General features: G+C 43.8%; 1 protein-coding gene across 3 annotated transcripts; it reads left to right on the top strand.

Annotated features, from left to right (window-relative positions):
• The first annotated feature begins 556 nt into the window (after positions 1-556).
• Positions 557-23,932, top strand: Cnmd (chondromodulin). 3 transcript variants are annotated; one of them, XM_036200022.1, is made up of 7 exons: positions 557-784; positions 1,213-1,353; positions 6,471-6,611; positions 12,543-12,656; positions 17,163-17,316; positions 19,779-19,948; positions 23,436-23,932. In XM_036200022.1, the coding sequence occupies exons 1-7, from the start codon at positions 713-715 to the stop codon at positions 23,649-23,651; spliced, it is 1,008 nt and encodes a 335-aa protein (XP_036055915.1). In that variant the 5' UTR covers positions 557-712; the 3' UTR covers positions 23,652-23,932. The 3 variants fall into 3 exon arrangements, with proteins under 3 accessions (XP_036055915.1, XP_036055917.1, XP_036055916.1); XM_036200024.1 differs by having other exon boundaries at positions 713-784; positions 23,439-23,651; XM_036200023.1 differs by having other exon boundaries at positions 713-784; positions 17,163-17,321; positions 19,766-19,948; positions 23,436-23,651.
• Positions 23,933-27,771: the final 3,839 nt, after the last annotated feature.

Here is a 27,771-nt window from a genome sequence, read left to right as displayed (position 1 = left end):
CATTCCGGGCTCCCCATTGCCTCTGCTGCAGGCCCCTTCTGCTTGGGTTTGGCTGTTGCTGCAACCTAAGACCCTCCCCTGGAGAATCCAGTGGCAAAAGGCCATCTCCGAGACTCTGCTCCACACTCTGGTTTCAGGAGAGTCCAGCAATGGCCCTGCCCCCGCCCCAGTGGAAAGGTGTCCTAACGTGGGCACTTCAGCCAAGTCCCTATCGCCTGGTACCATTCTGCTCTCCTGTCAACCACCTTCCATCAGCACCCTCAAGAAATAACCTCCAGCCGGTGTCACGGCAAAGCCCTTTGATGCTCTAAGAAATCCTTGGGTGGACGGCTAATTGCCCCGACCAGCTAGTATTTGGGGGAGGGGAGTTTCCAAGACTCGACATCCCTGCTCTAAAGAATGCACCCACCCTTACACACTCAGACCCATCTGGACAGTACTTGGGGGCTTTGGCCTGGAGAGAGAGGAGAGGGCACTTCTGAGAAGGCGAGACAAGCTGAGTAGGCTGCTCCAGGGTGGAGGGAGAAGGGAGGGGAGAGGTGCAGAGCTAGAAGGGGTGGGGACAGAAGGGCTGGCTAGAGCAGGACGGACGCTGCTGCTGCTGCTGCTGCTGCTGCTGCTGCTGCGCTCCTGCTGCTTGGTGTGCAGGGGACATTCGTCGTTGGGACAGAGGGGCAGAGCCTCTAGGCGTCCTTCTTCTCCATCTTCAACCATGGCAGAGAACTCGGACAAAGTTCCTATCACCATGGTAGGACCTGATGACATTGAGTTTTGCAGTCCTCCGGTGAGTACCCCCTGGGTCCCTGGTCCTGGTGTGGAGTGAGGCCACAGGCAGGGACCCAGGCTGCCTGTGAGTGCCAGATCCACTTCTGGTGTGAGGGATTTGTGCCATTGAAGTTCAGAGGGTGGTGAGGGCATCAAATGAGGGTGCCCAGTGTATGCGCGGAGTGGCAGGGTGCACAGGATCCACCACAGGTGTGGAGGGAACATCTTGTGACAGCAAAGGGTGAAGGTCTGCAGGGCTAGCGGCCCTTCCTGGGGAAGTCTGCTGTTATTTCCACACCTAAGGACAAGGGACCCTCCGGAGACAGCAGCCTCTGTGTGCAGGGGCCAAGGCCTCCCACTCCAGTCCTCGAGGGGCCCCGGGGACACGGTGCACGGACCGGGAGTGTATGTGGCGCAGCGGCGACCGGTCCCTTTCCCGCTCTGCAGGCATATGCCACCGTGACCCTGAAACCCTCCAGCCCCACGCGTGTGCTCAAGGTCGGAGCCGTGGTCCTCATTTCCGGCGCGGTACTGCTGCTCTTCGGCGCCATCGGGGCCTTCTACTTCTGGAAGGGGAATGACAATCAGGTAAGTCCAAAAGGTGGCTCGAAGGGCTATCCACCAGAGTTGGGGTGCAAGGGCCGCCAGGTGCGTGGGGTGGCCGGTCCCCCTAGGTAGAGCAGGAGCGCTGGTTCGCCCGTGGACACCACTTGCTCTTTCCCTTTGGTCTTCTTGGGATATCCCGCCCCACTTCGTGGATCCAACCCCACGTGGGTACTGGACACTGTGTAGGCAAGCTCAGGGTTTCTAGGACGAAAGTGGGAATGGAGAATGTTCGAGGATGTCCTGGACACTTCAGGGAAAGCCATTCTCTGCCACCTAGGCCTAATGCAGCCACCAGGCAGTTGTGACAGTGGGCAGGGAACGTGGCCTCTCTGAACTTCTCATCCCGAGGAAGGAAGGAAGGAAGGAAGGAAGGAAGGAAGGAAGGAAGGAAGGAAGGAAGGAAGGAAGGAAGGAAGAAAGAAAGAAAATGATCCTTAAGGCCTGTCCCAGCTGAGAAAAGCTATAAATTTAAAAAGGACAAAAGGGAAGAGAGACTATTGCGACCCACAGCTAGGGGTAAATCTTTATCCTTAAGGTTTCTGTGTTGGTGACCTGTTCATCCCTACCCCCTTCTCTTTATTAAAACAGAACGTCTGACTTCCTTGAGGTGACAAATCTCTTTTAAGACTCAGTCTGGTCCCCTGTGATTTAGTGGCAAACGTCTCCCTCCTACCACCCTACTTTGATCTACTTGTTTGTTTTAAAGCTGGATGGACCCTCTCACTGAGTATAAAAACTGCTCTGTCTGCACTGGGCAGAGCTCCAGTGTGCTCGCTAAATACCTGACTGTGTCCACCTATGTAAAAGGGGGCATTTTATCTTGGTGACCGTTGCCGCACCGGGGCTAAGCCTATTTCAGCTAATGGGGAGGAATTCCATCTCCAGGGTGCACACAAAGGGCTTCCTTCATCACTGTCCTCCCAGGATCGGTGACTACTGCTTTTTCCCCTCTCCCACCATGAAATTCAAAGCCTGAGCGAATCCCAGTACTTAGAGAAAATGGTGCTGAGAGCAGTTCACCCATTTTACACATCACCTCTTCGGCAGTCACTGCATAATTTGTAGTTTTAACTCGAAAGCCTAATGTAGATACGCATGCCATTTACCACGGAGTCTGTTTTTAGAGACTGTATCAAATTTACAAGCATCAATTTGTAAGATCAGAATTGCGCTGTAGTTTGTGTGGATTTGAAAAGTGCCTTAATGTATTTGTATTTTAAATATAGACACTGGGCCAGATGCTCACATATGAAAGCAGAGAATCTGAACATGAAAATGATTTCAACGTCTGCATCCCCATTGGTAGCAGGGTTGAGATTGTCGCCCTTTGGGAAATTTGATGGTATTGGAATGTAAATACTACCTTTTAGATAACAAAACCTCGATAATGGAAGTCATTTGGAGACAAAAATAGCTTGGCTTTTTAAGGTTTTTGGTAAATATTTTGGTCATGAAATTCATAAAAGCATTGTCATTTGGCATTTAAGTATTTAAGGCAAACATGGCTAGCTGACAAGCTTCTTAGAGAGAATGAGCCATCACACTGAAGAAGCGAACTCCCTTTCCCCACACCTTTCAGTTTATGGCAAGATGTTTGGTTGTCTGGTTCAAAGATCAGTATTAAATTCTAAGAATATAGAGGAATAGTGAATCACATTTTATTGCCAACACAGACAAGAGAATGAAGAAAAACCATGAGAGTTCTTTTTTTTTTTTTTTTTTTTTCTTTTCCTGGAGAAAAAAATATCTGACACTGTTCCATATTATTTAAGTCTGGAGAACAAATCACAAAATTCTGAGTAGAGTACTTTGGCATTGCCTGTGCTCTGCACACACGCGCGCGTGCGTGGGTCCACTTTCCCTGAGTGTAATTCTAAATCGCCCAAGCACAGAACAGTCAAAAAGGTAAGTCTCCATCAAGCAGACACAGCCATCAAGCTAATGGACTCCCCCTTCTCTGGCGAGATGAGACTAGGAGACTGCTGCCTCTGCTCTCAGTTTCCAAAGGAGAACAAGCTGTGACGCTTACTCCCCCCCATCTCACGTGACTCAATCCCCAAGGACAGGTCTACTCAAATTTAGCTGGAGGGCTACCAAGCACGGGGTACTAATAATGAGGGGATCACTGACTGAGCTCAAATATTGAGGCCATTTTTCATCTGCGTTGTTGTAAATGGAATAAGGCATTGAAATATGGGAAATTCCCATCAGCTCCCCAGAACTGACAACTCTACCCATTTAGGGAGGGGAGGAGACCATGGCTTAGGGCCTTTTCCTTAGATTAATTTTTCTAGACATTTTCCCAAACATTATGTAATTAATCTTATAGAACCGAGGCCTTATTAAAAACTCATTAGCAAATATCCTTGGCTGTAAAAGGCACCATATTGAGCAGAATTTTGGCAAATAATAAACTGCATTGTACTTGGCGAGAAATAGCCTTAGGTGCCAACAGCTCCCTGGGCTTAGAGCAGATAATGTAATTGCCGCTCCAGCAGCTCAGCTTCCTGCCCAGCTCCAGGCCCAGAACTTTGGAAACTGCAGACTGCCTCCCATCCCCCCCCCCACTTCTGCCCCCATCACTTCAAGAGGGCACAGGCCACCAGGACGAGCATGCAAGATAGACCAGTTCTGAATGCAGAGGAAGCAAGCTGAGGCCAGGGGGCCTTTGCTGAGGGAGTCAGTGGACGTGGTGGGAAGTGAAATCAGAACTGCAAGGATCAAAGCCAGACTGGCTACATAACAGGACATGCTCAAGGCCAACTTGGGCTACATATTGAGACTTGGAGGAGTGGGGAGAGAGAAGGGAAGGAGAAGGAGGAAGGGAGGAAGGGAGGGACAATGAGGAACCAACTAACAAGGATTTCTAAATGATTAAGGTTTTTTTTTTTTTTTTTTTTGGTATGTGGAGCTGAGGATTGAACCCAGGGCCTTGCGCTTGCTAGGCAAGCACTCTACCACTGAGCTAAATCCCCAACCCCAAGTTCTTAGATGTTGTACTGCTTTGGTTTGTTACCAGCTGAATGGAGGACACCTGTGCCAGTAAGAACTCACAGGCCAGGTTTCTGTGTCGGCCACGGCTAACCCTGTGTGCAATGGCTGCTCTGAGCACCCAGGACAGAGCAATGCCTGCTTTCCCAGCTGGCCTGCAGAAAAGGCCTGGTTCAGCCAAAAACAAAAAACAAAACAAAAACAAAACCCAGGCTTCCCTAAATGGGCTGCTTCTGGGGGAAAAGGTAAAACAGGCTGCTGGGCCTGTTCCATCTCTAATTCTGAATCCTACACGTAGTCCCCATGGTCAGAGCAGTGTAGGAAACTGCAGGCATCTGAGTTCCTGAAAGGAGGCAAGTAGGGCAGGGATGAGAGATGGTCACGCCAAGGCGGTGCTGGTATTTTTTTCTCTTACCAAATGAAGATGGCTGCCCAGGAGAATGAGTGGGAGTGGCCAATCCATCTCTGCCTCTCTGATGATAAAATAGTGCTCTGTGGGGCTAGTGATAATGAGATTTCTCCAAGTGATTATCCAGTAACAACAGCTACATTTTCTAGTGTTTATCCACATAGTAGTCTTTCTTCATAACGCAGGAGAAAAATCAGACTTGACTAGAATTGCAGCTATTTACAGTTTAGACTGGCTGACCCGGCATGAGGTAGGAACGGTCTTTCTTCAGATCTTCGCCTTTCCGCTTTGAAGACTTACACATATGTGCATGAGCACACAAACACTTTGTATGTTAGACAGATGATGGACAGTTAATGAAGACAGTCCTAAAGAAAGAAGAGAAACCCAGCCTCCAGCCCACCACACATAGAAAGAAAGGTCTAGCGGCAGAGCAGCATGCTGGGTTGGGCTGTTGGTTATTTTTAAGCTATTGCAATGATAAAGTTGTCTAAACCAAGAAAGCCCTTTGGATCATCTAATTTAGTGATAAAAAATTTTTTGTTGTTTGTTTTCAGAGGTAGTCTTTGTAGCCCTAGATATCTTGGAGTTTAACATGTATAGCAGGCTGGCTTTGAACTCACAGAGATCTGCCTGTTTCTGCCTCCTGAGTGCTGTTGTGTGTAAATTATATCCCAGTCCTATCTGAAATCTTTACCATATGCCATTCCCCACATCTAATCTTGACCAATAAACTTTAAAAAATAAATAAATAAATAAATAAATCTTCAAAGATGCCACTGTTTCAGCTGGAAAAAAAAAATCTCTCCAGAGGTGGTTCTCGGTCCAGGTGCAAGCAGAATTAGACTTTAGAAAACCAAATGCTGTTGCTCAACCCCACAACTGCATAGGCTTTGATGTAATTGTTCCAGACACGGTTCCTGGAGCATCTATCTATTCAGTAGCTAAGATTCAAGTCTTGGAGCAGTTTAAAGATTTATTTATTTGTTTGTTTGTTTGTTTGTTTATTATGTATACAGTATGTATGACTGCAGGCCAGAAGAGGGCACCAGTTCTCATTACAGATGGTTGTGAGCCACCATGTGGTTGCTGGGAATTGAACTCAGGACCTCTGGAAGAGCAGTCAGTGCTCTTAACCTCTGAGCCATCTCTCCTGCCTCCAGGAGCAGTTTAAATAGCTATCAAATATTACCAAAGATTTTACTTAAAAAGCATTTTAAAATAAATCAGGCTGGGGAGATAGCTCATTTTGTAAAGTTCTTGCCATGCAAACTCAAGGAACTGAGTTTGATCCCCCAGAACCCACATAGTAATTCTATCACTAAGGGGGCCAAAACAGGCTTGCTAGCCAGCCAGTTTAGTTGAATTGGTCAGTTCCAGGTTCAGTGAGACACTGTGTCTTTAAAAAAGGTGGTTAGTGGTTAAGGAAGACACCTGACATTAACATCTGGCTTACAAACACACACACACACACACACACACACACACACACACACACACACACGCATACACACAAGAAATCATTGTATTAAGTGACTGGTGTATGGATGAAGTCCTCAAATACAAATGTATTACTGTTCATGGTGTATCCATGCATCTGGGAAAAAGATGAACCCCACCTCACATATTGCAGGTCTGCAGAGAAGCCCCAAATTGCCGGAAGAAAGCAAGCATCACTGACTCTTATGTTCACTTCTAGATTTACAATGTTCATTACACCATGAGTATCAATGGGAAATTACAAGATGGGTCAATGGAAATAGATGCTGGGAACAACTTGGAGACCTTTAAAATGGGAAGCGGAGCCGAGGAAGCGATTGAAGTTAATGATTTCCAGAACGTAAGTATATTTCACGCATTTAGAGAGTTTCTCTGGCAAACCCCAGCTTTTCCAGTCTGAGGAGAAGCAGCATCTCTCATGTGTACCAGTGGTTACTGTTCGATACAGCAGCTCGGATGCCGTCCATCCGCACTTTGTAAATTGTGCCCCCTGAGAAAGGGGCTTGCTTTGGCTTCCATGTTCTCAAAATGAAGAAACATGGGTGAGTATACAAAACAGCCAAACCTCTTCGGGTCCAGCAGACCCAGCTGTTAGGGAGGATGACACTGGAGGGTCACTTGAGCCCAGGAGTTTGAAGCAGCCTGGAGGCATGAGATTCTCATCTCCAAGCAAGAAAAAAGATTTTTAAAAATGAAACAAACAAGACAAGACAAAACACCCTAATTCAGTTCATGTCCTTAAAGAACTGCTTGAGAAAATGAATGTATTTCTAGAAAATAAAAGATACATGGACTTAGAAATCAAAATAAGGCTTTTTTTAATGGAAAAATATGTCATTGACAAGAACAGGCTCCTCTTGGACTTGCACAAAGTCTTCAAGAAAGACTCATGAGAACTATGTCATTCCAAGTGATTTTCTATAACTTGACATATAAAATGCTCAAGTAATATTCAAGGACAGCAAGGACAAAACTTTGGACTTCTAGAGAATAAAGACATTTTAATGACTGGGTAGTTTTCCAACAACAGTAGGTTTTACTTCCATATTTTTCTAATTTCCCATTTAATCCAGAAAACAGGCATGGGTGGATTCCCTATTACAGCCCAGGTTTTCTGGCATGGCCTATTACAACAAAAAACATTTCAGCCCTCTTTTTGTTTTTAACCAAAATTTAATTCACAGGCAACCGGAGACATTAGCTTACTCGTTGACGCTTCAGTGTGCATCTAACAGAAGCATCACTCTGGCTAAATTTCCAGTTGGCTGACAAAAATCTTCTTCTCTTATGTTCTATGATGAGGAAGAAGCATCAGTATTTAGGTTCTTCTGCTAAATCTGCAGACGAAGTAGGTGAAACTTCATAATGAAGGAGGGCTCTTGAAAAAATAACGTCTCTTCTGATAGTTTATGGGTCTACAAACATCTCATCAACCCATCTTCCTCTGATTGATGAAAAAAAATGAAGAGAAGCTTCTCATTTACGCAAAAGTACTCCTCTTGTGGGAACCAAAACACGCTTCACAAGTCCTTTTGAATTCCCAGCAGATGTTGGCATTAGTGCTCAGAGAGGCTGAGCACTGATGCCGATGAGGACGGGCTGTGTTCAGAGGGGGGCCTGCCCTGGGGACAGGCTCTGAGTGTGCCCAGCTGCACTCTGTTCGGTCATCACATTGCAAATAGTTCTGGTCTGTGCACAAGTATAATTTCTCTGGACCTATTAAATGCTTTTACTGCAAAATCCAGGACAGGGCAAAACATTTTTTTCTCTCTACTACTCAATATAAACTAATGAAATGTGGCTCCTCCACACACATCATTCAATCCAGAACAAAATTGAATACCTATGATGTGCCACACTGTCAAAATATGCAAAAAGGAGTTGAGGATGAATTACAAAAGGCCCCTCACTCTTGAGAGGTTCATGTATCAAGAATATCCTCTGAAAATATTTTAATCCCAAACCTATATATCTGTTTTATAATCCTTTGGTTCTTTCTAATAATGGTATTGATTGTGTTTTGTTCTCATAGACCAACAGGGCCACAAATATTTTATAAACTGATCAATTCTCTTTGATAGCTCCTACATTTCTCTGAGTCAGAACTGGTGACTGGAACATTTGTTTGATGGATAGTACCTGTTATGGGTTTCAACAAGCCTGGACTTTTGAAAAGACATGAATCAGCCTCCGTGGTCATCTGCTATTACTTTTACCCTATTTTAGACCATCAGTCAAATGCGGGAAGTGTTGATTAAGGCTCACCATATGTGGGGATGATGCTAGGCACCAGGGATGGAAGATGACTGACATTTATCCTTCAAGGACCTTCTGGTCCAGTCTAAGAGAAAGACACATGCCCAGAAATGTGCCATAATGAGCTATGGGTAGAGTGTGCTCCACACACCAAGGCATCGCTGCCGATTAGTTGCTTTGCACAGGCTTAGCACAGGCGATGACATAATAATTGAATAATGTCCCAAGGAATGGAATGATTTGTGCTGGGAAGTGGACCAAGGGCCTTTCTTTCTTGTGCCGGACTAGCACTCTACCACTGAGCTATAGCCCCAACCGTTTGGAAAAACAGTGGGCTTGAACTTTCACAGGGAGGGCTGGAAAGGATACCACAAAAGGATTCACAGTCTGATGCCAGTGTGGTCAGCTCAAGGATGAGAATGAAGACTGATGGAAAAGGCACGTGGGGTTCTATCATGCAAGGTTCTGACCTGTAAACTGACACCGGGGACCCACCCCAGTGTTTTAACACAGTCTAGCATAGAAGAGACACCTTGGGTTGGGGATGTAGCTCAGTGGTAGAGCGCTTGCCTAGCAAGCATGAGGCCCTGGGTTCGATCCTCAGCTAAAAAAAAAAAAAAAAAAAGGAAGAGACACCTTAAGAGAGCGAAAGGCTGACAACCAAGTGCTCTAAATTTTGTTCCCTGAGACAGAAACAAAACCAAAGAGTTGATTTATAGTTCGTGATTTGTATTCTGAAAGACTATAGCCTGACAAGCATCCATGCTGTTGGCTAAAGCCAAGTTCCTCAGACCTGAGACCAGTAACAAGAGCCATGAGTAAAAACTAAAAATAGACAGTAGTGGTGAGCGCATATGGGTATTCTGGGTTTTCAGAAGACAATTCTTTTAATATGTGGATATTTGAATTTTGTGATTTAAAAAGCTAGAGGGGGAAAAAGACAGTATAACCTACCTAGAAGGTAGGTAGGTTATTGATTTCAAAAATCAATATAACCCTCAACTGTAATGTAAAGGAAAAATAAAATGAAGGTCATTTATAGTGAAATATGGATTTCATATGTACACGCTCAGCCTGCTGCACTAGCTGGTATTAACAAAGTCGAGTGTGTGCACTGGTCATACAAAGACTGCCACGCCCGCAATGCAGGCGGTCACAAGTGTGCGTTGGCAATCAGAAGCTATGAAACTTTCTGACTGTAGGCATCAGTACCAATCTCTTGATGGGCATGGCTGTGCATGCCTGACACCCCAGCACTTGAGAAGCTGAAATGAGATTCTGTCTTAAAAAAAAAAAAAAAAAAAATCAAAACCTAATTTATTTCCATTTCTCAGTAACTGTTTGTAGGAAATTCACTGTGCCGTGAGCTATGCTCAGTCACTGTATGTTTATATGCAAAATGAAAATGGCATTCTGTGCTAGGCGAATACCTCCAAACAGCTTTGTTTCCTAGGACCCAGAACAGTTGGTTCTTCAGGATTCTAGGGCTCCAGAGGACCCCAAAAAGCCAGACTACCCCAATCTTTGCATCAGATTCTTCCAATGATTTCTAAAATGCCTGTTGGGGGCAGGAGCCTTCCCTCCTTGAGGACCTCTAGGGGTCCCAGATGGGGCAGCAGCCGGGGCAAGAGCATGTGGCTCTTTTGATGAACAGGTGTTGATTTTTTTTTTTTTTTTTTTATCTTCACTAGTTGCCTTTGTTAGCAAATTTCCTCATCATCACTGACTTCTAAGGCCCTGTTTGTTTGCTAACACAGGGGGTTTGTCTGCCCTTCTTCTACTTCTCCATCTGCTTAATCGCTTAATATATCTGGCCACTTGATGCGGATTTGCAGCTAGACACAATGGTTAAGTGTGAATTCATCTCCACTAGCCCCACCCCGTGGACTGTCAGCAACCTGCAGCGTGCACACTGGCACAATTAACTCAGCATTAGGTCCTCTTTCAGTGTGGTGGGTCTGCAGTGGACTCTGCTCTCTCCAGGAGTACTGGAATGATGTATGATGTCCTCCCAACATGTCTTGTGTTCACAGAGCATGCGTGTCTGGAACTAGAAAATCTGCCACATAGGGAAGCAGTGATCTCTCTCCCTCCCTCGTTTTTTAAGCTGAAAGTCCTAGATTTACATTCAGAGTAAAGGTAGTGGAGCTTTGGGAAGTAGCACAGCAGACACCAGTGGTTCTCAAGCTGTATTCCTTCTGGTACCAGCAGGGCAGCCTCCAAGAGCTGGCTGAAAATACAAACTTGGGGTGTACTGCATCAGAAATCCTTACCCTGGGCTTGGGACCCAGCCCTCTGGGTTTCGTCCCAGTGACTCTGAGACAAACAAATGTTTATGAGCCCCAGGTACAGGAGAAACTTGGCCTGAAAGACTGTTTCAGTCACTTAAAAATTTTACTCTGAACAAGTTCCCTTTGCCCTAAACTGCTGGGCCTCAATTCTAGTGGTCTGTCCGTCAGGGACATCTGGGTGGTTTAAGAATACTCAAGAGACTGAGCGCCACATTATCAATGTAAGAAGAATATTTTGGGAGGGCGCAGCAGCTGGGTTCTGTTTTTAGGTTTGTTCTGCTTGTTGACGTCGACTAGATCTAATATACCTCAGTCTGGCCTACATGCTCACTATATACCTAAGGATGACCTTGAACTTTTGACCCTCCTGCCTCCACCTCCTCAGTGCTGTATCACCAAGCCTGGTTTTGTCAACTATGTTCTGAAAATCTCTCCAAGGGATGTTGGTGCCCAAAGCAGAGGCTGTATGTAGTCAGACCATGTCTCTGTGGTGTCAAGGGGCTGGGTCAGGGGAGGCAAGGTGACAGGGGTTACATGGCGTGAACGAGCAAAGAATGGGCCATGCAGGAAGACCCCCTTCTTCCCAAATCTCTTCTGTGACCTGCCGGCTCTGTGGGTTTCAGGTCCTGGATGTGAGTAAGGTAGATTCCTGTGATTCTCCTCCAGCAGGGCTTATGGTTTACTTCATTCTCCATTTAAGAAGCCTGAGCCCACAGCTCTGGGTTTATGCTTTTCTTCCCCCACGCCTTAACATTGACTCGGCCAGTTCAGCCCTGTCCTACACTGATCTCAACACACCAGGAAGTTATCAGGGTTCAGACATGTGGTGGAGTCTACATTATTAAGCATAAAATTTCTGACCTTTAAGAAAAAATATTTAGATCATTTATTCATTATGAAACAACGTCAGCAGAATCAAAGTAAACACTCCAGGGACAGAATGTGCAGTTCCTTCTCACATCCTCTTCAGGTGAAAGCTGTCAACTCTGAGAGAGCTTTGTGCCACTGTGTCCCTTAAGGCTGGTCCCCAGCCGGGAGGAGACACTGTTTATGTCTCAGAGGGGACAAAACAAAACACCTAAGTGCTGGGGTAAGGTTTAGCTCCTGGTGCCTTATAAAGCTTTTCTGTTTACTTCGGACTTGGTAACTGGGGAAAACTCAGAATTAAGGGAATTCATTAATTTGACCAACATTTTACGAGCTTTGTAGGATCACAGACAGATACACATACATACATACATACACACACACACACTGTTTACTGATCTCTAGAAGGTTATAACTGAGAATTGTGGGCCAAGTGACAAATCTCAGATGCAGCTTAGAAAAAGTCAGAGATAGAACTCACCTCATCCACAAGCTCAGCAAAGGCTGCATGGCCAGAGCGGCAGTCCATTGGGCATCCAGATACACAGATGGGGAAACTAACATGAGCGATGAGGCCCAGATATCACCCTCATCCTCACGCCTCCGGAGTGTGCTCTCTAAAGTATCCTCCCTGCCTTTCCTAGCCTCTACATCAGCTTTATTTTTTTTTCTACAACCCTTATTTCTACCTGAATTCATCGTTTCTTCTTTTTGGAAAACAATGTTGGTAAATTCCATAAGAGCCAGGATTTTATCTTATGTTTATCCCTATACCCAACACCCGGGATGCCTGACATACAAGACATGCAATGGATTGAATATATGAGTAGATGGACAAATAAACTCTTATCTCATAGGGGATCACTGGAATCCGCTTTGCTGGAGGAGAGAAGTGCTACATCAAGGCACAGGTGAAGGCTCATGTCCCTGAGGTGGGCATTGTGACCAAGCAAAGCATCTCTTCTGAGCTGGTAGGTACCAACACACACAACAGGTAGACACTGAAGATACCACCTTTTTCCTGCACAGGTTCATGACGAGAACTTACGTTGTTTTATTTTCTTTTGTTTTCTCTACCAGAAGAATTTATCTGTCCTGCTGGCTCCAAATGATCTTTCTGACATGATGTCCCATATTTAAAGGTTTAGGGAAGCTGTGTTTTAAAGTGCATTAGGTGGGCCAGCTCAGTGAGTATAGGCGTTTGTTGCCAAGCCTGATAACCTGAGTTGGATTCCTAGAACCCACGTGGCAGAAAGAACAAACCAGCTCCTTCAAGTTGTTTTCCACTTTCTACCTGTGTGTTTTGGCTGCGCGCATGTGTGCACACACACACTCACTCACACACACACACACTCACACACACACACACACACACACACAAATAAATAAACATAAAGATGTTTAAGTGCATCAGGGGCTTGGTATTCAGATGGCCCTTATCCATCCAATGTTAAATGGCTATCAGACCAGTGATTAAAAGTTCAAAATAGCAGGGCAGTGGTGGTGGCACATGCTTTTAATCTCAGCACTCGGGAGACAGAGGCAGACAGATCTTTGTGAGTTTGAGTCCAGCCTGGTCTACAGAGCGAGTTCCAGGTCAGCCAGAGCTACACAGAGAAATACTGGCTCAAAAACCAACCAAACAAGAAAGTTTAAAATAAAGATTAAAAAAAAAAAAGTCCATGGTTAAATCTTATTTAAAGGGACTTCAAGAAACCCTCTAGCCTCAGTCCCATGAGATGTGGGAATTCTTCCCCAAATATTCTGGATAGCTGGTCTCCCAGCGTCTTCCAGAAAGCTGAGGCGAAACACTCTCCCATGGATTTCCTCCAGCACTGTGCTGTGATGTTCCCCTACAGTTTGGTTCAATTCAGCTTAATGAAGCTACACAAACCTCATGGGTTGTTTTTAGTTGTTAGAGCGAGGGAATTGAATCAAAGACCTTGCTAGCAGGGTAAGTAAGCTACAGACCCATAGTTATTTTTTAAACACAGGGTGTCACTAAGTTACCCAGGTTGGCCTTGAAAGCTTAGGCTAGAGTGGTGCTCTCTACACAGCCCAGGCTGACCTTACCCCCTACACATTTAAAAACATAATTCTTTCCTTTCTTACCAGTGACTTGCCTTTAAGTCTGGTATTTTGTTGGTTTCCTATTTTTGGAAATTGAACTTAAGGCCTCACACATGCTAGGTAATCACTACACAAGCTATACCCCAGCCCTAAACCTGATTTTTTTTTTTTTTGATGCACTTGAAGAGTTGCATAGTGTCCTAGAAACATATTTAATAATAATATTTCCCATCTTATACTTTTAGGGCTTACAAAGTAGTCACACCCATGACTGTCTTCCATCTGAGCTGTGGCAGGGGCTGTGGAAGGAAGACAGGCTTGGGGGCCATGAAAACGTAGATCCACCTGCTGTAAATGCAGCAGCTCTGTCAGCTTCAAACTGTTACATACACACTGTGCCTTAGAATCTTCTAGAAGATGAATGGGAAGCCTGCCACTCATAACTGCTAATTTTATTATGATCTTCTCTGAGCCTTCAGTATTCCAGAGAGGGAAGTGAATGAGCGTCAGATCCCTCAGGGCCACAGAGGGAAATGGTGGATAAAAGCAAAGGTGCCTGGAAACCACCTAATTGTTTGTTCCCATGGGAGCAGCAGCAGGCGACATCTCAAAACAGAACAAAACACAACCACAAACCAATCTGTGGGCTCTGAAAGCGAGCCGGGATGGGTTCTTTCTGTAAGATGGTGGCCAGACCCCCTTGCTCCATTCATTCTCCCTGTGAGCTGAGTCAAAGGCCATGAGTCAGCATGAACTCACAAATGGCAGCCTGAAGGGGGTGGGGTCTCCTCTGCTGTGGGCCTTGCACTTCTTTCTCTTCATTGCATCACTGTGGAGTTCTGCCACTCCATTGCTGTTTTTCTCACATGTGGGTATGAACTCAGTCTCTCTGGCCTTCCCCAGAACCAACTCCTGCAGCTGTAAATCACTCAGCTCTGATCATAACTTTGTAGCATGTAACTTTACATTTTTATTTGTCTGTGTGTGTGTGTGCAGTCTTGTGTGGAAGAGGTCACAGGATAACCTGTGAAAGTTGGTTCTCTCCTTCCACTATGTGGGTTGCATAAACTCAGGTCGTCAGGCTTGGTAGCAAGTGCCTTTACCCACTGAGCCATCTCATTGGCTTTAATGATTTTTTTTCTCATGATAAATGCATGAAAGTAAAGAGATGAATATCACAACTGCATAATCTAAAAGTAAATAATGTTAACAGTTTGGTGAACTTTGTATCCTGTGTGTAATAATCTTCTCAGAAATGCAATTAATTGTTACAAGATTCTTGTTTTGACTTTAGTTCTAAATTGTAGGTTATAATGAATAAATGATAGACCAGCATATGATTATACCTTTTTCTTTCTTTTTTCCTTTATTTTTAGACAGGGTCTCATTACATAGCCCTGGTTGTCCTGGAACTCGCTATATAGATCAGGTTGGCCTTGAACTCCGACATCTGCCTGCCTCTGCCTCCCGAGTGCTGGGATTAAATGTGTGAGCCACCATGCCCAGCTATGACTATACTTTTGAAAGTCTTCTAGTCAAACATTTCAGGTACCCTCAATTTCAGGTAATAGTATTTGAAAATAATTACTTAGCTATGGCAAATAGTTTTGTATTGTAAACTTTGCACTTGCCTGTTAGCCCAGAGTAGCTTGTCTTGTGTTTTTGTTGTTCACAGCATGCATGGTAGATCCTCTGATGGATAAAACCCAATTCAGAAAGTACAGTTGGGTAAATCAGCCATGTCCAGAGCTGTCAGTAGCAGGTGATTCCATTTAGAGGACCTGCAGCAGGGGGGATTTGAGGCCAGCATCTGTAGGCACTGGCTCAGTGGCAGCATCTCTGTGACTTTCATTATTACAGTCTCCTTTCACCACTACATGTGCTGATGCTGCATGCTGTCTTCCCCAGTTCTTCCCCAGAACTTAGGAACAGGGGAGACTGCTCAGTAATTACAGTTACTGAGGACAAACAGGAGGACCTGTGTTCAGTCCCCCAGAACTCACAGTGTGTAGCACATGCACAGAGTCCCGGTGCTGGGGGTCAGAAACAGGAGGATCCCTGGGAACTCTTCACCAGCTAGTCTAGCCTATGAGGAGCTCCAACACAGTGAAAGAGCCTGTCTTGAAAAAACAGTGCCTGAGAAACAACACTCAGGGTTGTCCTCTGGCCTATACTCACTCTCCCTCTCTAAATAAATAAATAAATTTTAAGAGTTGATCCATGCCAGCCAACCCTGATTTACCTTTATTAGGGAGAAGTAGGCCTCTCACTCACAGCCACGCAACACATTTCAGTCTAGACGTCACTGCCTGGCTTTGGCCACTGGGAAGGATGAAGAAGCAAGAGTTCCTCCTTACAATGACACACCACTGCCTCCAACAAAAAGAAGGTGGGGGGGTAGCCCACATGCTCCAAGACTGACAACGTTCTTGCTCACAGGATGTATCTACACGCACCATCCCAGTCAGGCCCCTCCTCTCCACACTCGTCAGGCTATGATGGGGCAGATTTATGTGCCACTTGCTCCCATAAATTCTTCAACAGTTTTGTATAACTTTAAGTTATACAAAGCTGCTGTGCTCAAAGAGCATTCATTTCCTGGATGGAGCCGTTTAATTTAAGGTAAATAACTGGATTACCTGAGTGTTACCTTCCTCCAATAACTTTAAGTTGCTTAATGCAACCATGCACCCGAGGGAGAAAACACAAATGAAGTGCTGCTTTTACCTAAAGTGAGGGAAAAACATTTTAATTTCTCCAACCTACTGCAAAGTAATAAATACATGAAAGGAACAACCTGGCAAAAATAAATTTGTCTCCTGGGTTATCAAACCACCCTCAGCATTTCGCTGTAGAAGGAAATCCAGGGCTTAGCTTTGAAATCTCAGTGGTGTGCTTGATGTGGGGAACATCTGAAATATGTTTTGTTATAGCTGGGGAACGGAGAAATGGTTTATGTTAAATAATACTTTGAACTGGAGACATTAAAGAACCAATCACTGGCTTTTTCCATTGTTGTTCAGAAGCTGCAGAACAAAACCCCAAAAGATTTTCACTTCAAATGAAGGGTTCCTCTATCCTTTATAGGATTTTAGGGTCTGTTCAATTGCTTTTCCTCAAAAACATCTTTGATCGAAAACATCAGATTAACCTAAATCTCAAAGTTGGTATCAAGTAATTTTCACTTCGACTCAAAATACTTCTATTCACACATCAGGGCTGTCTAGGAGCAGGGTATTGGGAGGTGTGCTGGGTATGAGAGCCAGAAACTAGAGCCTTAAAATGTGCATGCATGGTCTGTGCACACACAGAATTGTCCCCGAGTTTGCACAAAGCAAAGTAATCCTTTAGAAGCCAGACTCAACATGTTCTACCATCCTCTGCTCACAGGCATTTCATTTTTACAGGAAGGCAAGATCATGCCAGTTAAATATGAAGAAAACTCTCTTATCTGGGTGGCCGTGGACCAGCCTGTGAAGGACAACAGCTTCTTGAGTTCTAAAGTCCTTGAACTCTGTGGCAACCTCCCTATTTTCTGGCTTAAGCCTATGTATCCAAAAGGTAAAGTTTTAAGTTTCTGTCACAGGGCTTGGAAGTCTCCCTGTCACTGTGGCCCTCAGAAGCCCCCTCCACTGGCCTGAGCTTGGGACAAAAAGGTAACTTGGGACAGTTGTTGGCAGAGTCTCGGTAACTAGCACAAGAGAAAAAAGAGGAGGTGGGGTGGGGGAGTGAGGGTGGACCTGCCAGTGGAAGGGAAGGCCCAGTGGGGAGACAGGGCAGAAGACAGAGCACCTCTGCATACCTGCGGCTTTTATTTATGACCCCCCTGCTCTTTGCTACTCTGCCCTGTAATCTCTGTTGTTTGCGCCTTCCAATTTTATATTTCTTTATTCTTAAAGCATAGCATCAGGGGGCTAAGAAGCTGTCACGCTGCCGATGCTTTATTATATTCAAACCTAGAATTATGGGACAGCCAAAAGCTGCTGTGGGTATAGGCTGAGATTCCTCAAGTGCAAAGCTCCTGCATCAGCTTCCAAAGCCAGAGAAAACAAGTGCAAGGTCCCCTAGGGGGTAGGCTGGAGCACACCTCTGAGCCACTTCTGGGTGACAAAGGGCAAGTAAGCCCAGCAGGCCTCACACTTCATCTCTACTGTGGTCAACACACTGACCTCCCCAAGGACTACTGTGTAGCGGTGGCTCAAGTGGAGAGGGAGGCCTTGCTCCTTGCACACATGAGATAGGCTGTTTTCGGAAAGGCTTTATGGAATACTAGAAGACAGCAATGAGGAAATGGAGAAAATGCAGGCATTAAGCCCATTAGGCTAGGCAGGGCACTAAAACAAAGGCAGTTCTACAGATGGATGTTGGTGATGATTGTGCAGCAACACCGGTGAATGTGCTTAATGCTCTGAACTGTAAGACTGGGACTCCCTAAAGTGAGCTGGGCCTGGTGGCACTGTTTGTTAATCCTGGTGCTAGGAAGGAGGATCAGTTGAAGGCTATCCTCAGCTACACAGTGATCGAGGCCAGCCCGTGTTATATGAGACCCTGTCCATTGCTATGATTGCTCTACCACAGTCAAAACAATACCCTACCATAGAGAGCAGAGACTTCCGATTCTCCATGACTAACTGATTCATATTGTTCACAAGTCTCATCTTGCTCCTAAGTCTGGAGGAGATGCCTACTCTCAACCCACACCAAGTAATGCCATGTCATACCTGGCAGAGGGTTGAGAAGGACCCTGAGGCCGCAGGAAGAAGCAATGTCCCATCTAATCTTTACCAACAACTGTTGATATAACTACTCATATTCCCAAGACCCAGAGATAAAGACCCACTAAGATAAAGAGAGACTAATTTGCCTAAGGTCCTTCAACTAGCTGAGCAAGTGTGACTTGCTGATTTGGGTTTCCTTGGTGTTCCTCCAACCACACTATTCATGGAATCTACCTATGGCTTCAAAGCACATCTTAGAGATAAACAACAATTTATAAGAATGCTGCCTAACAGGGCTGGAGAGATGGCTCAGCGGTTGAGAGAGCTGGCTGCTTTTCCAGAGGTCCTCAGTTCAATTCCCAGCAACCACATGATGGCTCACAACCATCTGTAATGAGATCTGGTGCCCTCTTCTGGCCTGCAGGCATACATGCAGGCAAAACACTGAATACAAAATAAATCCTAAAAAACAACAACGAAGAATGCTACCTAATATCTGTATGTTTATTATATGCCAAGGCCCTTGGATACAGTTTCCCTTAGCCTATCACTGTCCTATGAAAAAGATACTACTACCTCCATTGCAGACAAAGAGATGCAAGCTCAGGGAGACTCTACTGCAAATGCTCTGTGGTACTTCCCATCTCTGGTACTCACCTGTCAGCTGCACTGCAGGATACATGGTGAGATGGCTAACCAGAGTGCTGGGTTGGAAGCCAGGGTTCCTATCCTGTCCTTGATGTCACTCAGTCTGTGACCTTGGCCAGGCACTTGGTCTGTACCTTGATGCCTTCATACATAAAAACATCTGATTTTCTTCTATAATATGGGATTTTTTTCTAAGAATTAACCAAGACAATGTCTCATATGAAAATGTAAAGTTGTATATCTATAGTCAGTCGATTAGGAGTACATAGGGCTGCAGTTATAGTATACTTGATCAGCAGTGGTTCCAACTTTCTGTTCTCTTTCATTAAGAAAGTAAAAGCTTTCCTACACACGGCACTAACCTAGTCTGCTTTAAGTCTTAAGAGTTAGAAAGAGCTTGCCTGGCCACTCCCCACTGCAAAGAAGATAGAAAATCAGTAGCATTCTGTCTGCCCAGTTCCTACACGGAAGTGAGGAAGAGAAAAAAGGGACCTGAGAACAGAGGTTTGTCAACCGACTTCCAGTGTCTGCACCAGCCCGCATTATAAAGTCTAACGGGAAGCTAGACTATGGCTCACATCTGTGGCTGCCGCTCTGAAATGCAGATCTAATTGCCTCATTCGTGTTAAGGAATTAACTTACAGAAAATTTTTGCAGAGATCCAAAGAGAGAGAAGAGAAGTAGTAAGAAACACGGCTCCCTCTACCACGAGAAGACCGCACAGTGAACAGCGAGGCAACCCAGGCCCTAGAAGACTGAGCAATGAAACCAGGCCTAGTAGTGTTCAGGACGACGCAGAACCTTTCAATCCCGACAATCCTTACCACGTGCGTACCAGTGTTTTCAGGACGTGCCCAGGCAAATGCATTACCTGTGATGCTGAGAGTGTATTTCTAAGTGAGATTTCCTATATCTCCATCTATGTGGTGCAAATTCCATTTCCCATGCTTTTTATTTTATTATTATTATTTTATTTTGGTCAGAGGAAAAAATCTATGAAAATAAATCCTACCAGGAATCTGATCATTAAAAATGCTCCCAAGAGTGTGCCCTCGAGGTAGCACACAGAGTGAAAGTATTCTCTTCCCCTGCTTATATCCACTCTGTTCATGCATTCAGCACACATTTGTGGGTTTCCTGATCTTTCTCAGGCAGGCCCTGTTCCCAGACAGTCAACTGCTACTTCTGCCCTCGGGGCTCGCATCCTAGACAGGGGATAGACTCTCACACAAGTGACGACAATATGCTGAGCTCAACTGCTGCAAATTGAGGATCATGAGAACGGCACTGACGTATTAAAACCTCAAATGTTCTAAGAAATATCATTTACCATTACCATACTTGAAGAGAAAAATGGAGCATTTGTAGCTGGATTTTTGTTTAAAATAAAGTATAAGCATACATTAAAAAAAGATAGAATAAAAAAGCACAGTGAAATTGAGTTTCTAAAACCTTTCACCCCATATCAGCTTACTAACAACCATGTGTCCAGTTTACTTTCAGGAGCACACACAGAGAAAAACACACACCTTTTCAGAACAAAGATTTCATTCTGCTTTCCAATTAGAATATAGTATTTTGGAAAGTGTTCTGTCTCTCTGATGTTGTACCATGTTCTGTTAATGGCTTCTATCCAGTTAGCAGCATTTTAACATAGAGATAGGCATGTGCTGAAACTTAATGTTAATTTGGCTTTGATGGGCATACAGTATCTCCCTCTCATCTGCTACTGCCAATGCTACTGTAGTGCAGCACGTAAGTGAGGTGGCCTTAGGTGAGACAGATCTTGGTGCATAAACTTTATGATGGAAGTATGTCTTTAGCATAAATACCAAAGCATAATTCTGATACATCTAAGCAGACAGGAGTTGTACATTTTACTGGAGGTTATCAAACTGTTTTCCAAGGAACACACCATCTACATGTCTGCGAAAGGTAATGAAAGGCCCCATGCCCTACCAAACTTCCCTGGTCATATGGGATGGCACAGCAGGGGCTACTGAATCCAAGCCTAATGCTTGCCAAGTATAAACCCAGTGACTCTACCCTCCAGTCCCATCAAACCTTTTGACCTCTGCCACTCTCCTAGGTGTATAAATTATGTCTTCTGCTTATTTTTCTCATCTTTAATTATGTGTAAGATGGAATATCTTTTCACACACTAAATCAGCAGCTCTCAAAGGTAGGTCTCAGCTCTTTGGGGATCCCCCAAGACCATTGGAAAACTCAGATATTTACATTACAATTCACAACAGTAGCAAAATTAAAGTAGCAACAAAAATAATTTCATGGTTGGGGGTCACCACAACATGAGGAGCTGTATTAAAGGGTCACAGCATTAGGAAGGTTGAGAACCCCTGCTCTAAATCATTTATTTATCTGTACCCCTCCCCCACAGCTTATTCAGTCCTACACTGCTTTACATTTTACAAACGTATTTTCTAGTTTATCATTTTAGACTAATATATTTTAGAAGGATTTAAAGCAAAAGGTATTCTCTAAATAACCCAAGGCTTATCAGAAAATTCAGAACACCATAGTACTTTATTCCCTAAGCTCAAAGAATAACAAGAAATATAATCTGAATAGGCAAACAAAATTTAATATAGCTTATTCCCCAGGTAGCTGGGCTAGATGAATTTGTTCAAGGTCTGAAGCTATCAGGCACTTTTCAGAAGGGATGTGGCATGTCTACCCTGGCAACAGATTCTAGTAATCCACATCCCTTGAAAAACTCCAATTATGTCAACTTTCTCCTTTATCATATGCTGAGCATTAAGCAAAAATACTTCAAGCATTTTCCTCAAGGTCTGTCCTTCACATGCTCCTCTAAGGAGAAAGCCTAGAGCAACAGCTGAGATCCCTCCCAACTTTGTGAATCCGAAGAAGCCCCTGTTGAACCTCCCTAGGGGGAAACACCTCCATTAATGCTTATGTACCCTTTACCCCAGAGAAGTCGCTGCGATTAATCAGGAGGCTGATGTCTGCTTATTGTTCTAAATGAGCCTATTTCAAGAGATAAGGGGGAAAGCAGTCTGGAGAATGGAAGAATGGTCTGAGGGAGTAAGGGAGGCATTCTGAAGACACAGTATCTGAACAGATGTCTCAGATAGTGTTTGGGGATTGCTCATTCTGTTAGGTGTGACAATGGCAGTGAAGCTGTGTAAAAACCATTCATTCCTTTTAGAAGTACTTCTATTTACAACTGAAATGTCACGATGCCTTCAATCTTCCTTAAATTCATATCAGACTCCTCTTTCCAGTACTAGAGAGGAGAAAGTCAAGTAAACCTGACAAGAGGTTACCAGCTGTCAGAATAAACAAGTGTACTGATGCTCCTTTAAGGTTTTCCCACTGTCAAGAAAATGTTAGCTTTCCTCACATTGACTAGACTTAAAAAGAACAACAAGCCAACTCACAGGACAGAGCCAGCTACCTCCAGGAAGATGCTGAGATTAGAGACTTTAAAACTAACAACTTTGATAACCGCTGTGCTTATAGTCCCCACGTTCAAGAGGTTGAAGCAAAGACTGCTCCAAGATCAAGGCCAGCCTGGGCTAGTTTGAGACTCTGTATAACCCCACCAATGCCTCCAAGTAAATAAAAACAAAGGCATCTTGCCAGTATATCCAATGCATATTTAAAAACATACAGAAACCTGCCCTGTAGACCCTTGAAAAGATAAACCAGATAGCAAATTGAGCAGAGGGCAAGTCCCTTACAGTATCACGATCTGTCCAGCAGTGGAGGTTTACTTCATCAATATGCTTTTGTTAGGGAACACTGAGGGCCTCTTCTTCTCCACAAAGACAACATCTCTGCTCTGTTGCTAATACATAGGTAGGAGAAATTAAATGACTCAGCAGGGCTCCGGGAGCACTGGAACTGGAAATGAAATCCAGCCTGTCCCAGATCAGTAGAGTTTACAATGTACACCCAAGAGCTCTGGGAACCATCATACAGGAAGACAGCTGTCCATGGACTTAAAATCAGTAGTTAGGGTGCTCTTTCGGGTCATAATGCTCCCTTTTATGCTTAAAGCAAGGTAAGTCACTGCTGAGTGGTAGCCTTTGTTCCTTACAGGCACGGAGGAGCTTCATTGAAATACCACACAACTTTCTGCTGATGAGGGGCTAAGTAGGCAAAGGTTCCTTGACGTCAGAAAGAACTCTGAGTGGTGGCACAAGTTTGAAAACTTACAACTGATGGTTCTGATTTCTTGAAGCAGTGAGCTCTCAGGGTCTTGCTTGAAAATACCATGCATGCGGTGACCTTCTCATTAGATGGACTAAAGTAATTGTCTTTCAATCCCAGCAGCAGGAAGGAGAGAGCATGACATTTGACCCTAGACTGGACCATGAAGGAATCTGCTGTATAGAATGCAGGCGGAGCTACACCCACTGCCAGAAGATCTGTGAACCTCTGGGAGGCTACTATCCATGGCCTTATAATTACCAAGGATGTCGTTCGGCCTGCAGAGTTGTCATGCCGTGCAGCTGGTGGGTCGCCCGCATCTTGGGCATGGTGTAAAAAACCACTTCGTCTATCAGGGACTGTCAAGCAAGAATTAACCTGAGAGTTGACAACCAAAGAAGCATAAAGCATGTTCTTGCCAAGGGACCACAAAGTATTTTATATTCAACCTGAGCAATGTTTATCCTAAACAATGCAATAGAATCTCTCAACTGTATGTGCAAATGTACTGAAGGGGTAGTTTAAGTCTACAATTGTTATCCCTTCACTATTTGCTTTGCCAATAAAGCCTATTGCAAGTCTTTAAAAGCTACTTTTGAAATAAACATGGAAAGTTATTTAAAGTTTGCCCCAAATCTGTCATATACTTGAATACTTTAATCATGATTGAAATCATCCCAATGGTTCTATTGTTTATAGAGAAACGTTAACCTTCACTGTTACTCCCAGTCTTGCAAATGTGCCGAGCCCCCACCCACCTCACCCCAAAGGAAAACAACCAGGGGGAACATAGAATTCACCTAAAAGCAAACATTCCAACTTTCAATGTTTCCTCATGTGGAAGTATTACCTATAATTCCCATGACAAGTCATTAACAAGGGGCAACACTACATTGAGTCACCTTCCAGGAAGAGAGTATTAGACTAAAGAACACCACATAAGAAGGTAAATCCGACTCACAGGGAAGAACTGTGACATCCATCTTCACACTCCTGTCCATGTGTTTCCAATAAGGAACCAGAGGGAGAAGCACAATGGTTTTACCTTTGTAGTACAGATCAGGTTGCCAAGGTAGTCCAATTACCAGCTAGTTACTCTCCTACAACAGGCCTGGGAGAGCCGCCTGGCAGGTGCAGCTGGGAAGGAACAGCCTGCTTCCTTATGGAAGCAAGCATTATCTTCAGAAATGGCAATATTAGATCAGGAGGATATGGAAGTGTTTTATAATTGTGACATTTTAGTTTTGAACCCCATAGTTTGAGAAAGACAGAAAAAATAACTTCCCTGAGAGAAATTTTTACCCAAACAAAATTCTGATATGACAGAAGGGTCTTAATGCTGACACATTCTCTTTCTGAACAAACCTTATGATCACATATCTGGCATTTATCAATTAAAATCTGTAAGACACAGAACCCGTAGAGCCTGGCTATCAAACACTTCCACTTAGTGGGGTAAACTGCACTGGCACCTAAGAAAAAAGAAAAGAACATGATGTCCTGGTCATTGCTGTTCTCAGGCAGAAGATACTTTCTGCAGCTCAATTTTTTAAGCTTAATCTTTAAGGTGGTTGCTTTCCTATTACCCAAGCAAAACATGGGCCGTATAGTTCTACCCAGGCTCACACACACAGAGAGCCCAGTAATTTGCACTGAGCTCTAGAAACAAGATCAAAAGAGATTAGTCAGTCAGTATAGCACCCCTAGAAGGATGGAAGCAATGAGCGTCTTGGAGAACACCTACTTGGAGGGCTTCATGTAAGCCAGATCTAGTCTGTGAAGTGAGAAGGAGTGTTCCAGAGCGTGTTGGGGAAAGGCAGAGGCATGACACTCCACGGGACAAACTGGAAATGGAGCACTTCAGTAGGAAATGTGAAGGTGGAAAAACAGGCAGAAGCTACACCTTACAGGATGCCAACTTGATAGATACAGAAGTGGCAACCAATCCAATTCTAGGCAAGGAGATAGCTGGTTAGGCTTTCATGGTAGGTCAATCACCTGGGTGGAGCACATGTCATAACGCAAAGGTGTCTTCTGCAGGACACTTGCTTCCTCTCTAAAGTTCTACCAGATGAAAACAGAAAAGGCTCTACCTGGTTAAAGTATAACCTTTAGATAAAAATAGAAGTAGATGCTTTACTTTTAGAGATTAGGGACCACTGCTATAAAACATCACGGAATACAAATGCTCTATTGCCTCTAAGCAGGCCAATCCCAAACTACAAATACAGTTGACTTTTGCTATATTGAATTTTGACTGAAACATCACTGTGTTCACACTTGTATTAATGATGCCACAATATTTTAGGCACTTATTTCTCAGTAGTAGTGTACACTATTACTCCTAGAACATCGTAGGCTGGTTTCCAAGGTCCTGATGTGACCCAGAACAGAACAGTGGGCTGATTCAGTCTTAGATGTGATAAGTGTCAACAGGCACACAGAACATAGAGAAAAGGTTTCACTTATGTATCAGTGTAGTCATGTTAACTTGTATCACTCAAGTATGCCAGACTGCATTGCAACCAGTCTAAAAACTCAGACTTCATCCCTACATCTCTTCTACCACCTCAAATGATTCTAATATTGAAAAGATACACTAAAATTAGTCAATCCACTCAACCATTTATTTTACATCAGACTTTATTACAGCAAAATACAATCTCCATTTTACAAAACACAAACGCTTTGAGTGGCTTGTTTCTGTGTAAGCTGGCTGTATCGATTAGTTCAATGGTGTGTACTTTATAGAAATGACCACTTTGAAAGCTGACTGGTTTATTGGGGATGGAAGGAACTGACAAAACTTACATGCATTGCTAGTTCTCGTAGTAGTATCACAAACGTGAAGGTGCAAATATGAGCAATGACACGAACTTTCGCCAAAAAACAAAACAAAACAAAACAAAACAAACCAACAAAGAAACCCCCACTTTATATGCATAGAGTGTTTTGGTTATGAAGGAAAGCTGAACCCCCTTTAAAGGGTGTGTTTATATATATATATATATATATGCATGCTCATATTCTACATGAATATACAAGTGTATTTCATTTTGAAAAACAGATCCAATATAAGAATCAAATTTACAAAGCAAGTTAGTTTTAACTAACTGGAGGAAACACCACAGGTTTTATTTAAACTGTTTATATTCAAATGTATTTAATTCAGTTTTTAGATATTTAATGTGAGGATATATACATACACATATATATAAATACAGATTTGTGCATGTATAATCTAAGCTTAGCAAATAGTTAACACTATTTTCCAAGACATTTATGTCATTGAACCCTTTTCACATCTTAGTTGTTTTTATATAAAAATATAGGAGTCAGTCCCTAGTATTATACTATATGTTACCACCAGGAAGACAAAAATTGGTGCTGGGATTGGAAATAATATACCCACACTATGCTGAAGTTGTTCCTTTATAAACATTCTTTTCACCCATGATTCCTAGCAACTGGTTTGAAACCCCAGAAAACTGCCACATATCCCTTTTTAAAAATTGTCTTCTGAGCCAGGTGGTGGTGGTGGCGGCATACGCCTTTAATCCCAGCACTTGGGAGGCAGAGACAGGCGGATCTCTGTGAGTTCGAGGCCAGCCTGGACTACAGAGCGAGATCCAGGACAGCTCCAAAGCTTCACAGAGAAACCCTGTCTCAAAAACAAAAACAAAAAGTTCTCTTCTGTAGCTACAGAACTTCTAAAAGCAACAAGGCAGCCTAGAAGAAATACCTACATGTACCTTTTAAACTGACTTGATGTGTGCAAATCTACTGGCAATTACTTTACTTTTTTGAAATGTGACTACTGTGGCTTCCTATCCTCTGCATTCCATGCTGTGGATTATTTACTAGCCAAGAGTTAATTAATTAATTAGCCTATACTGTTACCTATCTTTTAATAATGAGTTTGACTTACACTGACAGTCAAAAAACATGGAACAACTAGTCAAACATGAAATGTCTCTTAGCAGGGCATAATGTTGCTAAACGTAACCAGTTTGTTTTCAGCTAAAATCAGATTCCAAAACCCAGGCATGGTGCAACGTCTATAATCACAGCACTGAGAGACCAAGGCAGGAGGATTGCTACAAGTCTGGGCCAGCCTGTCTCAAACAAACAAAAACCCTGCACTCCTGTTACTAGGTAAACTCTAGAAGTAAAAAGCAACAACAAAAAGGATCTCCACAGGTATGCGTTACCCGCACCGTGCTCAGTCTGTTCAACCAGCACTCACACTTTAAGATAGTTACTCTGTCCTCTGCATACCACACAGGCAATAACAGCAACAGTGCCTCACCATGAATCAGTGGCATGGTCCTTTGTTGTTCTGTTCAGTTTAAACACAAAGTGGTGATACACCCAAATCCCTATGCTCAGTGTTTCACTATGACAGCAATGGCCAGACACCGATTCAATGACTTCATCCTAGGTCTCCAAGGTTCAA

The sequence above is a fragment of the Onychomys torridus genome, chromosome 9 (genome assembly GCF_903995425.1).
Source record: "Onychomys torridus chromosome 9, mOncTor1.1, whole genome shotgun sequence".
Taxonomy (NCBI): Eukaryota; Metazoa; Chordata; class Mammalia; order Rodentia; family Cricetidae; genus Onychomys; species Onychomys torridus.
The sequence above is the reverse complement of the archived record's forward strand: the minus strand, read 5'-3'. Positions and strand labels throughout refer to the sequence as shown.

Coding starts and splice junctions, on each gene's coding strand:
- Cnmd (XM_036200023.1), top strand. CDS start 713: ATGGCAGAGAACTCGGACAAAGTTCCTATCACCATGGTAGGACCTGAT. Junction 1,354..6,470: donor GGAAGGGGAATGACAATCAG/GTAAGTCCAAAA, acceptor GTTCACTTCTAG/ATTTACAATGTTCATTACAC. Junction 17,322..19,765: donor CTATGTATCCAAAAGGTAAA/GTTTTAAGTTTC, acceptor ATTAACTTACAG/AAAATTTTTGCAGAGATCCA.